Raw genomic sequence first — 14,154 nt, 5'->3', positions numbered from 1 at the left:
TTTTTTTTATTTTTTTTATATATTTTTAAATTATTTTGATATATTAATATTAAAAATTAAAATTAAAAAAATTATTTTTTAAACAAAAATATTAAAAAAAAAACCAATAAATACGTTTACGCTTGTTAAAGCAAAGCATGGTAATTAGCCACTTCGCTCTAGAAGCCCCACGCGCTCTGGTCAGGACACCGAACGTAATTGCCGTATCCAAACACCCTCTTGCCTATCTCACGTGCCCATCCTTTCCCAAAACCTTTAATTTCACGTGCCCCAACCCTAAGGGTTCCGCACTCTACAGCCCAATTAAACCAGCGCGTGTAGCGCGTCTTTTCAGTTTCTCCCCCTCCCCGAAAAACCCGAATAAAATCTCTCCTCTCCCTCCCATTTATCTCAATCTCGCATTTCGCTCTCCAAACCCTAACCCTAAAGACCAAATTCCTAATCGGATCATAATCTCTTATAATCTCCATGGATAACCAAGACAATAACCTGTACGAAACGGCCTCGCAGCCAGACACAGCCACAGACGCCTACACCTTCCTTGAATTCAACACACAAGGCGAATCCGATTTTGACTACCCCGAATTCCGCTCTCCGGTGGCCTGGCCCACTCCTTCTGATTCTCTCGGCGCCACCTCCTCCGCCGTAGACCCTACCTCGTCCGACCACCGTACCGCCGCTTCCACCCCCGATCTCCACTCTGATTCTCCTGCTGCGTCTCCTGTCGCGTCAAAATCTGCTGCGCGTGGCGGTGGAGCGAACAGTGGGACCCAGGGGGTGGTGGAGGGGTTAGTGGCGAGCATAGGAGGGTTGAATTTTGAAGAGACGGGAGATGATGACGGGTATGAGTTTGGGAAAGGGGATTTTACGGAGCACGCTTGCAGGTACTGCGGGGTTTCGAATCCTGCGTGTGTTGTGAGGTGTAATGTACCGTCATGTAGGAAGTGGTTCTGTAATTCAAGAGGGAATACATCTGGTTCGCATATTGTTAATCATCTGGTGAGTATTGTTTGCGCGTTGCCTTTGTTTGATTTTTGTGTTGGGTTTTTTATTGTTGTTCATGGGACTGAAATTGGAGTGGCTACTGACTACACTGTAGCTTATAGAAATTGAATTGTTTGGAGACTCGTTGATCTGAATTCAAGGGATTTTAAAAATGAAAGCGTGAGATCTTAGGTAAATGAAACTTAAAATTTGGCTCCATTTAGCTTATGCCTGCTTCTTTTTTTGAATCAGGGTAATTTGTTTTGGACGTTTGTTTGTTTTTGAAGGGGGGGGGGGGTTGGCCAAGTAGGGAAGTGTTAAGTCTCATTGGGTTTTGCTTTTTTTGGATTTAATTGAAATTGAAGTGATTTGTTTGTAATACTACATGATTTTGAGCTCTTAAAGAGTTCATTATATGTAAATATCTAAGAATGGAAATGCAAGATGTTACGAGTGAAGGGTTTCAGGTTGCTTTGGGTTTTACTTACGAGGGATATGGTAATTAGGTAATCTCACTTGCTATTTAGACTTGAAAATGTGTGAATTGTTGATGGTCTAGCACAAAAATGTTATTGCATTAGGCATCTGCAGCTGAATGTTCATTACCTGGAATCATGCATAGAGATTTAGACTTAACTGAAATTAATTTAGAAGAAGTCTTGAGGAAACTAGTAATGTGACATTGATTTTAGTTTGTAGTTCATAATGACCCTTGCAAATGTCCTAAATCATTTCAGTGCTGTACTTCGGAATGTATTTGTCACCTCATGCCCCCCATGCTTTGCATTTTCATAGTCTGCAAAACTTAATGAAAGCAGCTGATTTTGACATTCTCTATTTTACCTGTCGGCTTCTTGGTTAATTTTGTGTACAAAAATTTTTCATATTGCTTTTGAATTGAGTTTTATTCTGTTGAATCTCCTTTTAGGTTCGAGCAAAGCATAAAGAAGTCTGTCTCCATAAAGACAGCCCTCTTGGAGAAACAATACTTGAGTGCTACAACTGTGGTTGCCGAAATGTGTTTCTTCTTGGATTTATATCGGCCAAGACAGAGAGTGTTGTTGTCCTCCTCTGCAGGGAGCCTTGCTTGAATGTTAATGCGCTGAAGGACATGAATTGGGACCTGAGCCAGTGGTGCCCCCTTATTGATGATAGGTGTTTTCTACAATGGCTTGTGAAGGTTGGTAGTTGTCCTTTAAATCTGTAAAGGGTTCTATTATTTCTAGAACTTAATTACATGTTGCATTTTGTAGATCCCATCTGAACAAGAGCAGTTGAGGGCTCGCCAAATTAGTGCTCAACAAATAAATAAAGTAGAAGAACTTTGGAAAACTAATCCTGATGCCACCCTTGAAGATCTTGAGAAGCCTGGTGTTGATGATGAGCCACAGCCTGTGGCATTGAAGTATGAAGATGCATATCAGGTGCCTCGTTTAGTGATAGTTTTTAAAATTAGGTTTGATATATAACTTGGGCGAGCCAGGAATTATAACAATTTCATCATGGCTCTTAGCTGATGAGTTGACAGTTTTCTTTTCTTGCAGTACCAAAATGTATTTGCTCCACTTATTAAGCTTGAAGCTGACTATGATAAAGTATGCAATCTTTTTTCCTTTTCTTTCTTTATCTCGTTTTGATTTTGTTGTTCTCATCATAAAATCTTTCCAGAACACTTAAAAAAGATCGTGCAGCTTCTTATAATGCTTTTTTATTGTAGATGATGAAAGAGTCTCAAAGCAAGGATAATGTCACTATTCGATGGGATATTGGCCTTAACAAGAAGCGTGTTGCATATTTTGTATTTCCAAAGGTGCCTTGCTCTTTTGCTTTTGTTCTCTTATTTCTTAAACTTTCTCCCTTCTGTCTCTAGCTTGTTTAGAAACATGGGGCTTAGTTTAACTTATTAGTGTCCAGCTGGTCTAGAAACATGGGCCTTAGCTTGCTGACACCATCTTTTCTTTTCCTGTTTTCCATGTGCTGCTTGATTTCTGTTTTCTGCATGTCTGTATTTTCATTTCATTGGACTGGTGCTGTTATAGGAGGACAATGAGTTGCGTCTTGTACCTGGTGATGAGTTACGACTGCGCTATTCTGGAGATGCAGCTCATCCAGCATGGCAATCAGTTGGGCATGTGGTATGCAACTCTTTTCTGATATCAATGCTTGAAATTCTACTCGCTTTCAATTTAATCCATTATTAATAGGCGATTTACATCTCTCTCATAGGAATACAACACATTACCAAATGCTTCTAATGTTGATATTAAGTTTCTTCTGTACTATTTCAGATCAAGCTAACTGCACAAGAGGAGGTTGCACTTGAGCTTCGTGCTAGTCAGGTGGCTCTGATACTAACATGCTTGATTTCTCACTTCTGGTTTTCTGTAAGTTAAGCTGACATTAATGCTAAGTGCTATTATTTGTATCCAGGGAGTTCCTGTTGACGTGAACCATGGTTTTAGTGTTGATTTTGTTTGGAAGAGCACGAGCTTTGATCGGATGCAGGGAGCAATGAAGACTTTTGCAGTGGATGAAACTAGTGTCAGTGGGTAGGTTGGCTGATTCATTTTTGTTTGTGTTTTTTATGTATTGTGAACACACCAGACAATGAGAACTGAATACGAGCCATGCTTTGGTTTATCTCAAATTTATTGATAATGTCTATCTGAAATAGGGCTGAGTAGCCTTGCTAGGAAATTCACTATCGTATACAAAATTATGTTATGATTAATGGGCAGTTATCATTTGCTTGTAACGAGTTGCTATTTTCTATCTGTAGGCTAATATTGAGCTAGTATATATCATCATTTTCCTTCACTTGGTGCTGTCAATGTAGAGTTCTTGTGTGTTGAATACAGGTTGCCATTTTTGAATTTCTATATAATGCTAGTTTCCTTCTTCAGGTATATATATCACCACTTGTTGGGCCATGAGGTTGAGAATCAAACAGTTCGTAATGCATTGCCTCGCCGTTTTGGGGCTCCTGGTCTTCCAGAGCTGAATGCATCCCAAGTATGATGTCTCAATTTCCCATTCAATTTCCATGTTTAAACTAGTTCATCTTGTCTCATACTAGGATTTTCCTGTTCAGGCTACTAATGATTCTTGAGATGATCCCTTTACTTGAAAATCTGTGGTTTCATGTTGTTGTTATGACAAGAAGTGCATTAGTTTCCTGAATGCTCAAAACATACGTTAACACGCCCGGGGAAGTCCCATGGATTATTGGATGTATATTGATTTCTGTCCTGAGTCCCCATTGACATTGTTTTAGTTTTATGTTGCTTCTTATTTCTGTTAGCTTTTTAAGGGGTATCTGTCCTTAACTCTCTATCTGCACTGAAGGTGTCTTTATCTGTGATAAGAACAAATAAGGGTTATTGCCAGGAGCAGTATCATATTTGATAATCAGATGCATATCCTTGTTTTTCCATTGATTTGTTGTGGACAAATGAACGACTTCCCTGCTGTTTACATGCGAGATAATTCCATGGCATGAACTTTCTGCTGTAACATTTTGAATTTAATGAAGCTTAGATATTTCCAGAGATATTTGTGTGTCCATAAGGGAATGCAAATTGCTGTCATCACTTGTATTAACTTGTGATTTTTCTCTGTTTAGTTTTGCTTATTACCATTTTCCTGACATTCAATTGTTTTGATGGAATATCTTTTTTAATTGTGCAATGCTGTAAATGATCCTTACCTTTCTCCACTTGATAGGTTCTTGCTGTGAAGAATGTCCTCCAAAAGCCCATTAGTTTGATTCAAGGTCCACCTGGCACAGGAAAAACTGTCACTTCTGCAGCCATTGTATATCACATGGCCAAACAGGGCCAAGGGCAGGTAGGCCATTGAAAATGCTTTCTATCAGTCTCATTCAGATACTTGACTGTATGTCTTAAGGTCCCCCCACTCCTGCTTTAGGTTTTGGTGTGTGCCCCAAGTAATGTGGCTGTAGATCAGCTAGCTGAGAAGATAAGTGCCACTGGCTTAAAGGTAAGAAAGCAAAGCCCTGCCTATTGTTTTACTAATTTCATATCATTTTTCCCTGGCAATTTTTTGTTGTGTCGCGTGGTCTCTTAAAAAGTCAAAGTATGTCATTTAAGCTCACATTAGTTGAGCCTAAATTTGAAAATTCGGAGTAAAAAAAGTTTTGTTAGAATGGACAAGAAGATTTGCCAAGAAAGAGAATAAACCATCCTCTAGGTTGAAAGTGCAGATACTCAGACCAAAATAGAAGGGATTTCCCATCTTGGCCAATACTAGTTAACGACACTCTTCTAGATTCCATGAATGACAAGTGATGCTAAGAAAATTATCCTATCCCACCAAAGCTACTTTGAGAGGAAGTGACCGTTTAATATCTAATCCAACATACAGCAACATAGCACCTTAAAAAAGATTTTGCACTCTGTGCCCTCCCAAAATGAATAATCGGGCAGCAAATCCCCTCTCTATTCAATAACATCTACCCCTACAAATAGTTGCACAGTAAGAAATAGTGTCCTCATATTTTGCTTATGACCTATTGGACGAAACTTGCTAGTGAAAAACTATACACTTTGGTGACTGGGTTGAAATGTGTAAAGTTCCTAACTTTAGGAGAGCTATTTTTTAGGAATCAACATCAAGAAAGTAGAATCCATGCTTCCTTCACCACTGATGATATCTTCTTAGTCATACCCCTGCAGGACTAGAAAAAGTTATAGTGATGCTTTCAGACCAGGAGCCATGTCCTTGGTCATCTCCAAACCTTTTAATCTCACTTCCTCCTTGACAATGTGCTGTCTGATACTTGTTTTCTGATTAACCCATTTGGAAAGATTCTTTAGGGTTCTGCATTTTTCTCTTCCTCTCTCCCTCTCTCTTTTTTTCATTTTGCACACAATGATTCTGGAAAGGCGGTGTGGCTTTTATACTATTTGGGCCTTTTTTATTTTTATTTTTATTTTATCCCTATTTGTGTGGATAATTCCATGGCGAATTATATCCGTGAAGTTTCTCTTTTTGCTGTTCCCTGATGGTTGTCTTGTTGAAGGTTCAAATTAAATTTTGGAAAAAGAAAACCAGTCCTTAGAAATATATGCTGGTATTTTCTTATTTTTATATAGTAACACAAAACAATGTATGGGTACTATATGTTATACTGACCGTCTGGGTGCTTAAATTAAATCTTTTTGTAATCCTGATCATTTAAATTAACAAGTAAATGTATTTGAGTTTTTGTTTTTGTGGATTGTATTTCCTCAACCAAGGTGGTTAGGCTATGTGCAAAATCAAGGGAAGCTGTTAGTTCTCCTGTTGAGCATCTCACCCTTCACTATCAGGTTTTGTCTATTAGTGGCACCTTGCTTTTTTGTTTTTCATTTGTGCACTTCTCATATTTATGCTTTCCTGGTATATATTCTCATTACTAGTGACTTACAGGTCAGACATCTGGACACTTCAGAGAAAAGTGAACTTCACAAGTTGCAACAATTGAAAGATGAACAAGGTGGCCTTTTTCTTAATTATTTAAAATGAAATTAGTTGTTAATTAGGAGTTGCAAATAAGATGTTCATTTGAGGGTTGATTAGCTTAGTTTCTGGATAGGCTTGCACCCACCCACACATCCATATACATTAAAATACGAGGGATTGTATGACTTGGGGCCTTGTTAATTTGTCACTCAATCTTTAGAATTTTATTTTATTCTTACTGATCATATAAGTAATTATATTTGGCTTCTGGATTTGAACCCATTGCTACTAGAAGATGTGCAAATAGGAGTTCACTGACAACATAATTTATTTTGTATCTGTTGTAGATTTGACTTTATTCTGGTTGGATGTATAAGTCTTTATATATGGTTCTATGGTGGGCCTCTGGGGCTTGTTCTAATATTGTTATCTTTCTTTCTTTCTTTCGCCTGTTGTCTGTTCCTTTATCATCAGGGGAACTGTCCAGCAGTGATGAGAAAAAATACAAAGCACTGAAACGAGCGACTGAAAGGGAAATTTCTCAAAGCGCTGATGTCATCTGTTGCACTTGTGGTGGTGCTGGAGATCCTCGGTTGGCAAATTTTAGGTTTCGCCAGGTAGAAATGTGCCTTATTTGCCTTTTGTTGCTGGACTTACAGAAGCTTACACTCTTAACCTTGTTTTAGGTACTTATTGATGAGTCAACTCAAGCGACAGAACCAGAGTGTCTTATTCCTTTGGTACTTGGGGCGAAGCAGGTACTTGATATTATTTTGATATACTTGCCTGTTTTACTATCACATGCTTCAGTTTCTAATGAGAAGTTATCTGCTAGGTTGTTTTTGTTGGTGACCATTGCCAGCTTGGTCCTGTCATTATGTGCAAGAAAGCTGCTCGTGCTGGGTTAGCCCAGTCTCTCTTTGAACGCCTTGTTTTACTTGGTGTGAAACCAATTAGATTGCAGGTAATAATGTTGTTTGACAGTTCTCTCACCATGTGTGGTCTGCTCATGTACATTTGGTGATCACATTTATCCTGGTTGGAGGAAGTGAATTGGTCCTGAGGAACTGTGCATTATCTATTATAAATTTTCCTGTATGATGTGTAGGAGTTTTGGAGTATATGTTTATGTGATATACCTAATAGCATGTTTGGAACCAAATCACATGTGGATTTGCAATTCCACATGTGTTTTGACTTCAATTCATAAACTATGACAATTTTTATGTCTGGACTAAAATACTAAACCACATAATTGAATTCAATTATACTGTTTTGAATAGTTGTGGAATTGAATTGGTTTGTTTTTGGGTTCCAAAAATTTCAGTCTAGAAGTGTGGTTTGTTTTTGGGTTGCCAAGATCATTCCCTCCTTGACCATAACTGCTTCTTAAGCAAGAGTATACTCTGTACTTCCCAAAATGCTTCCTCCTACTGCCTAGCCTCCACCTCTAATCATTTTCATGCTCTCATTTACCGTAGCTATGTTACGGTTAAGTGTGCAAAGTTGAAAGTCAAGATAATGTTCTATTGGTAAAGGAAGAATCAGAGTAAAACAGTACTTTATTTGTGTATGTATGAAAGCCTTATTCATATTTAACTTTATAGTCTTGCTTTTCCACTTCTTAGGCAATTTCTTGAGCAAAAAAACCAAAGCTTTTGTTGAAGAATAGAAAGTGTTGGTAAAGAGAAGTTGTAGGGTTTTTGAGAAAAAAGAAAGGGGTAGTTTTGGAATAGTATTTTTGATTTGGAATTACAGTAGCAATCAGAGGGTCTCCCCTCTAATTTGTTTTTGTCCATTTCTTATGATTGGAATTCCATCAATACCTTCAAAAGGGGTTCCAAACACAAGAATTCAATTCCAAGGTTCCAAACAGCATGTAAAGAAGTCTAGAGAGATTACTATCTTCATAAAAAAAAAAGAAACATCGTTGATGTTTGTTATTTGCTTTGCTTTCACAAACAGATTTTTGGCTTAACTCAAGTTGTTACTGCATTTATGCCAGTTTTTATGCCTCCAAATTTTGGTACAATTGATAATTTCTTTAGTCAAGAAATCTTAGCTGATGAATGCTCATTTTTGTCATTGGTGAGGATGTTATCAAGAAATGCTAATTATGTTGTCTTTTATTTTTCAGTTTTCCCGAGATCCTTTTAGGTTAAATCAATTTCACATATTGTGTATCAAGGCAGATGTAATTTTGTTCATAGAATGCTGCTAGGCTGGTACTTATGTTTTCTGCTTTCAAATTTCAGGTTCAATATCGCATGCACCCGTGTCTTTCTGAATTTCCATCTAACAACTTTTATGAAGGCACTCTACAAAATGGAGTGACTGTCAATGAGAGACAATCGTCAGGCATTGATTTTCCTTGGCCTGTGCCTAATCGTCCTATGTTCTTCTATGTCCAGGTATGTTATTTGCCTATTGGTTATATTACATTACAATCACTTTAAACAAAAAGAATAATTACGTAGATTCTTTGCATTTATTCTTATTTTCTCTCTTTGTTGGGCTGATAATGAGTGTGGGAATTGTGTAATCTTCCACCAAAAAGTAACTATGACAATATATATGTTTTAATATGCTTATAAATTGTTAGCTTAAAGAATTTTCCGCCAAGTGCTTTTAATGCACCCAATCACGGGTCTCATTTGTTTATATGATGTTATATTTTTCCAAGGATGTGTTTTGTAACTAGATAGCTGTTCTTTAGATGGGACAAGAAGAGATAAGTGCCAGTGGGACATCCTATCTAAATCGTACGGAGGCTGCAAATGTTGAAAAAATTGTAACTACATTTTTGAGGAGCGGTGTAGTCCCGAGCCAGGTTCTTTTTTTCTCTACTTATTTTCATAGCTGCAGTTCTTTTTTACGATACATTATTTTTATCATTCATAACACTTTACAGATTGGAGTGATAACACCTTATGAGGGGCAGAGAGCATATATTGTGAACTATATGTCAAGAAATGGTGCCCTCAGACAGCAACTATACAAGGAAATTGAGGTCATAAATGGTTTCTATACTCTGGGTCTAGATGTTGTTCAATCTTAACTTGCAATTGCTACATAGTTTATGTTTTTTGCAGGTTGCAAGTGTTGATTCATTTCAAGGAAGAGAAAAAGATTACATTATTTTGTCTTGTGTTAGGAGCAATGAACATCAGGTTGGTTCTCTACACCCCTCCCCCCAATTCTATAGATCACAAAAAATTATGTGGTTAATTTCAATGAGGAAGCTGAATATTCAGAGCATGAGCTTTATCTTGCTCTCGTGTTCTATTTTTATAAGTTTGGGTTGTGCTCATTTATTTATTGCTCTATATTTATTATGTTTGCTGTATCGTCTTATCATGGATACAATCCTCATTTCTGCATGTTGACATCGTGTCAGTGATGGAGACCATTGTCAAACCCTTTGTTGGTAATCACATGAATAAAAAAGGCGATGTCTGGTCATGTGGCTCTCAAATTGTGGTCTTAGAAGGGAGAATTTTGGTTTGGTCCTATTATTCAGCATTTTAACATTTGCATTGTGGTCACCTTGTAGTCGCTGTTTCCTCTTCCCTCTCACATGCATGTTAGAATGAAGGATCTTAGTTTTGACAAAGTGCTCATGTGAAAGCACTTGTCTGATATGTCTGATACTTAATATATGTGAGTGATTGTCAGAAGAACTTGCTTGATGGATACTTGAATTTCATATTTCAGCTATTGGAAATATTTCTGTTATGTCGAGAATTGCCAAGTCATTGTACTAGAAATTTTTTTCTTGAAATTCATTTCGATTTTATCACATGGACAGAATTTGGTGCAGTTTTCTGACTTAGTTAAGCCTGTTCTTATTTGATTCACCATCAAAGCTGTATCTGGTAGTAGATAAAAACAATTGTCATTTATGATCACGTGTTGGTGCTTGACTGCTGTCTCTTTTTCTAGGGCATTGGATTTCTTAATGATCCTCGGAGGCTGAATGTTGCTCTAACTCGTGCTCGATATGGTATTGTCATCCTGGGAAACCCTAAAGTTCTAAGCAAGCAGCCTTTGTGGAATAGCTTATTAACTCACTACAAGGTATGTCTTCTTACCTGGTGTTATGCTTTCTAGGAATTCTCATTTGCTTGGTTGGTGGAATTTGCTAATGTTGGCATTAGTATATGATGCTGAGATTGATTGGGAAATTTCAGTTTCACGTATCCGTGTGACATGCTAATAATAGTTTTTTTTTCTGAAACTTTTGTTTTGCTTTGAATATTTCACCAGGAACACGAATGTTTGGTTGAAGGACCTTTGAATAACTTAAAGCAGAGTATGGTTCAATTTCAAAAGCCCAAAAAGGTATGGGGTTCAATTTTAGGCAAGGGCAGTGTCACTGACTAAGGATAAATTTATCCAAGTTTCTATTTTTGTGTTATCTTAGTTTGTCCAGCATATCATGAAGTACTCATCAGGAATGAATACAAACTGATTGTGTTTGGCTATGTTTTCTCACAGATTTATAACGATCGGAGACTGTTTTTGGGTGGTGGACCTGGAATTGTCCCAAATGATAGTTTTGGGTCTGTTGCCTCAGCTAGCTCAAATGCTGATAGAAGAAACTCCCGTGCCAGGGGTATGCTACATTTCACCTGTCTTGCTAGAAATTATAATTTTTTTACTTGTTGATGGCATTTCTATAGTCCCACAAGTCCCCAAGTGTGTGCATACTCAAAAGTAGAATAAGACTAAAGCACTCATTCAGTTAAGTTCCTCTGCTTAGCTACTCTGTTGTCCTTATGTTAACTTGTCAGATTTTGTGTTGTCCCAAATATAGGTTCTTATTTGTCACCAGGCCCACCGAATGGTACCCATAAGCCTGGTGTTGCTGGGTTTCCAATGCCTCGGGTCCCCATTCCACCATTTCATGATGGTCCACCTTCTCAACCATATGCTATTCCTACTCGTGGAGCTGTGCATGGGCCCATCGGAGCTGTTCCTCAAGTCCCTCCACCTGGAAGTCGAGGTTTTAGTGCTGGGCGTGGCAATGCTGGTGCACCTATTGGAAGTCATCTCTCTCACCAGCAAGGCAACCAGCAAGGCATTGGGAATATTGGATCTTTCAACTTTCCTGCCCTAGAGAATCCAAATAGCCAGCCATCTGTGGGTGGTCCCCTATCTCAGCCTGGATATGTTAATAATGTAAGCTATGGTTTCTTGACAATTTGCTTGACCTATTTGATTTGTATTTGCTATTATAGTATTATTGTGTCATGAATGTGTCTTTTGCATAAATAGATTCCAGTTCAAGGGTCGAGCCAAACCTTCCGTGATGGATTTTCCATGGGGGGTATGTCCCAGGTATATTCCCTGCTCTTCATGCTTAAAGATTACTTTCCATGTCTTGGTTTTACATTTTTTTTTTCCTAATTTGCATTTTAATGGAAATCAATTAGGAGTTCTTGGGCGATGACTTCAAAAGCCAGGGATCACATGTTCCTTACAATGTTGCTGATTTCTCAACTCAGGTATATAAGCCCTGCTATAGTAGAGATCATTTTATATGTCCTGTAGTTTTCTTTTTCCATATATTGTGCAAATGGAAAAGGAATGTATGATTTTGTCCTTGTCAGAATATTCAGTTTTATATTCCAAAGGCTAGTCATGCTCCATTCTAGGTTTGCTTTGAAGTTATGCCCTGATAATAGTAGGCACTGCCAAGGCAGCAAATGAGGCAAATTGAGAAGAGTAATTTGTCACTAAACTTCCGGGTTTGAAGTTTTGCTTCAGCTAAACAGGGTTTTACTTTGCAGTAGTAAATTATGTCACTACTGTTTTGCTAGATTTATTGCAATGCCAAATTCTTTGCAGGCATCTCAAGGTGGATATGCTGTCGATTATGTTACACAAGGGGCACAAGGTGGGTTTCCAGGCAACTTCTTGAATCAGAATTCTCAACCTGGATACTCTCGTTTTGGTTCTGGAAATGATTTCATGTCTCAGGTTTGCTTCTTGACAACATGTTTTTTTTCCTTCCCTGAATCATCAATTGACTGCTGGTTATCTGATCCTTGATGAACTCTTTATTGCAGGATTACATGGCTCATGGATCACAAGGTCTATTCACTCAGGTTGGCTATAATGATCCCTCGCAAGATGATGCATCACAAAGCCACTTTGGCATAGCCAACCCTAACCAGCTTCAATCACAGGTTTTTTCTGATACCTGAAGCACTAAACCATAAAGAAGTTGCAATAGGAAAAATTACCAAAACTGCAAAATGTAGGAAATTTAGCATCATGTATGTTTGCACGTTGTTGATGGAATGCTCGCAGCTTTGTCAATTTTTGCAGTTTTTGTTTGTCAGTATATAAAACAGTGGTCAATTTTATGTGCAGGGCTTGATGAATTCTCTTTACTCTCAGCCCTTTGGCCACTACAACACTCAGCAGCTGAACTTGCAGGCTCCACAACAGCAGCCTCAGCAGGGTCAGGGTACCCAAAACCAGAAAATCCATTACAATGGTTGAACAGTGCATGGGAGGTTTTTTGGCTGTGATGGGTTATGATCTTCGCATTCAGCAACCTGGTTTGTGCTGTCATGTGTGCCTAAATATATCTCCGCCCAAAGGGCAGGAGAGTTTGCCGTGCTTTTGAGGTCAGTTTGGTATACTTCATAAGCCAGAGAATACAGTGGGTGATAAGAATAAAAGAGAGTGGGCAATAGCTCTGCAATGGGGTGTATGAGCAAATGTGGGCCGTACATCCAAGGCTGAGAAAGAAAGGGTAAAACCCAGGTGCCCGCTTATAAAGTAGTGTGTTTTGAGAAGGTAAAGTTCCGAAGGAGCATTACATGGCATGGTTTGTTGGAAGGGTGTGGACGTGAAGACGAGAGGGGTACATAATATAATACTTGATCTAAAGGGGAGAGACCCCTATTAATAATTATACAAAAGCAGTTGCCCCCGAAAGTTTTTGTACAGCGATGGGAAAGTCACTAGCCCTTTCCAAGTGCGCAGGATAACACATTCAGCCCTTCCTGACATGTAATTATACTCTGTTGTAAGTAGTTAGACGCTGACGATATCTCCTATGAACTTTATACTGTGCAGCCAGGGGGATCTTGCTCTTAGCTGGGATGTTGTTTCAAATGTGGAATTGGTTTTTACGTTAGACTAGCCTTGTTTTGAAGGCTTTGTCCCGTAGTTTTATTGGGACTGCGTGGTCACAGACTCTACTTTTGGGAGGCTGACTAATAGTGGCGATGGTTTCAACTTGTAATCTTACATTTCCCGCCCTTATTATTACTGATGGAATCGAGATTGAAATGATATCTGGATTGATCAGAAGATGCCTTTAATTGGCTAGTAAATTTACCGTATGAGAATGCCTGGGTATCTTAGGGGTAAAAAAGGAATGCTAAAATAAAGTCACCACCCGGGTAGGCGGGTTGGGGTCCTCCTAGGTACCCGCTACTCGGGGGTAGAAAAGGACTAATGTATTAAAGTCAACGTTAATTAATGGGTTGTGCTCGCTAGTTTTTAAATTTTATACGAAAGGGTGGGAGGACGTGATGTAAAATGTCTAGACAGAAGGAAGGGATTGTTATTGTGGCAGTTTTTGTTTTTCTTTTCCTTAACTAGTAGTTTTTGTATTTTTGCAATGATTTTGTATTATAAAATTTGGTTTTATAAAAGCTAAAATAATGTTTTTTTTCTTTTAATTTC

The 14,154-nt window shown here is 38.3% G+C and overlaps 1 protein-coding gene across 1 annotated transcript; it reads left to right on the top strand.

Moving 5' to 3' along the window:
• The first annotated feature begins 343 nt into the window (after positions 1-343).
• On the top strand, positions 344-13,776 carry LOC133700355 (regulator of nonsense transcripts 1 homolog). Its single transcript, XM_062123855.1, has 29 exons — positions 344-999; positions 1,913-2,164; positions 2,238-2,408; positions 2,529-2,579; positions 2,702-2,794; positions 3,024-3,119; positions 3,273-3,323; positions 3,415-3,533; positions 3,888-3,996; positions 4,708-4,830; positions 4,912-4,983; positions 6,243-6,314; positions 6,415-6,481; positions 6,922-7,064; positions 7,134-7,205; positions 7,283-7,411; positions 8,703-8,858; positions 9,164-9,277; positions 9,359-9,457; positions 9,540-9,617; positions 10,390-10,524; positions 10,714-10,788; positions 10,945-11,062; positions 11,264-11,628; positions 11,725-11,787; positions 11,883-11,954; positions 12,298-12,429; positions 12,519-12,638; positions 12,826-13,776. The coding sequence occupies exons 1-29, from the start codon at positions 469-471 to the stop codon at positions 12,955-12,957; spliced, it is 3,810 nt and encodes a 1,269-aa protein (XP_061979839.1). The 5' UTR covers positions 344-468; the 3' UTR covers positions 12,958-13,776.
• The last annotated feature ends 378 nt before the right edge of the window (positions 13,777-14,154 follow it).

The sequence above is a fragment of the Populus nigra genome, chromosome 8 (genome assembly GCF_951802175.1).
Source record: "Populus nigra chromosome 8, ddPopNigr1.1, whole genome shotgun sequence".
NCBI classification, from domain to species: Eukaryota; Viridiplantae; Streptophyta; class Magnoliopsida; order Malpighiales; family Salicaceae; genus Populus; species Populus nigra.
Note: the sequence above shows the minus strand (reverse complement) of the source record. Positions and strands in the feature narration are given on the sequence as shown.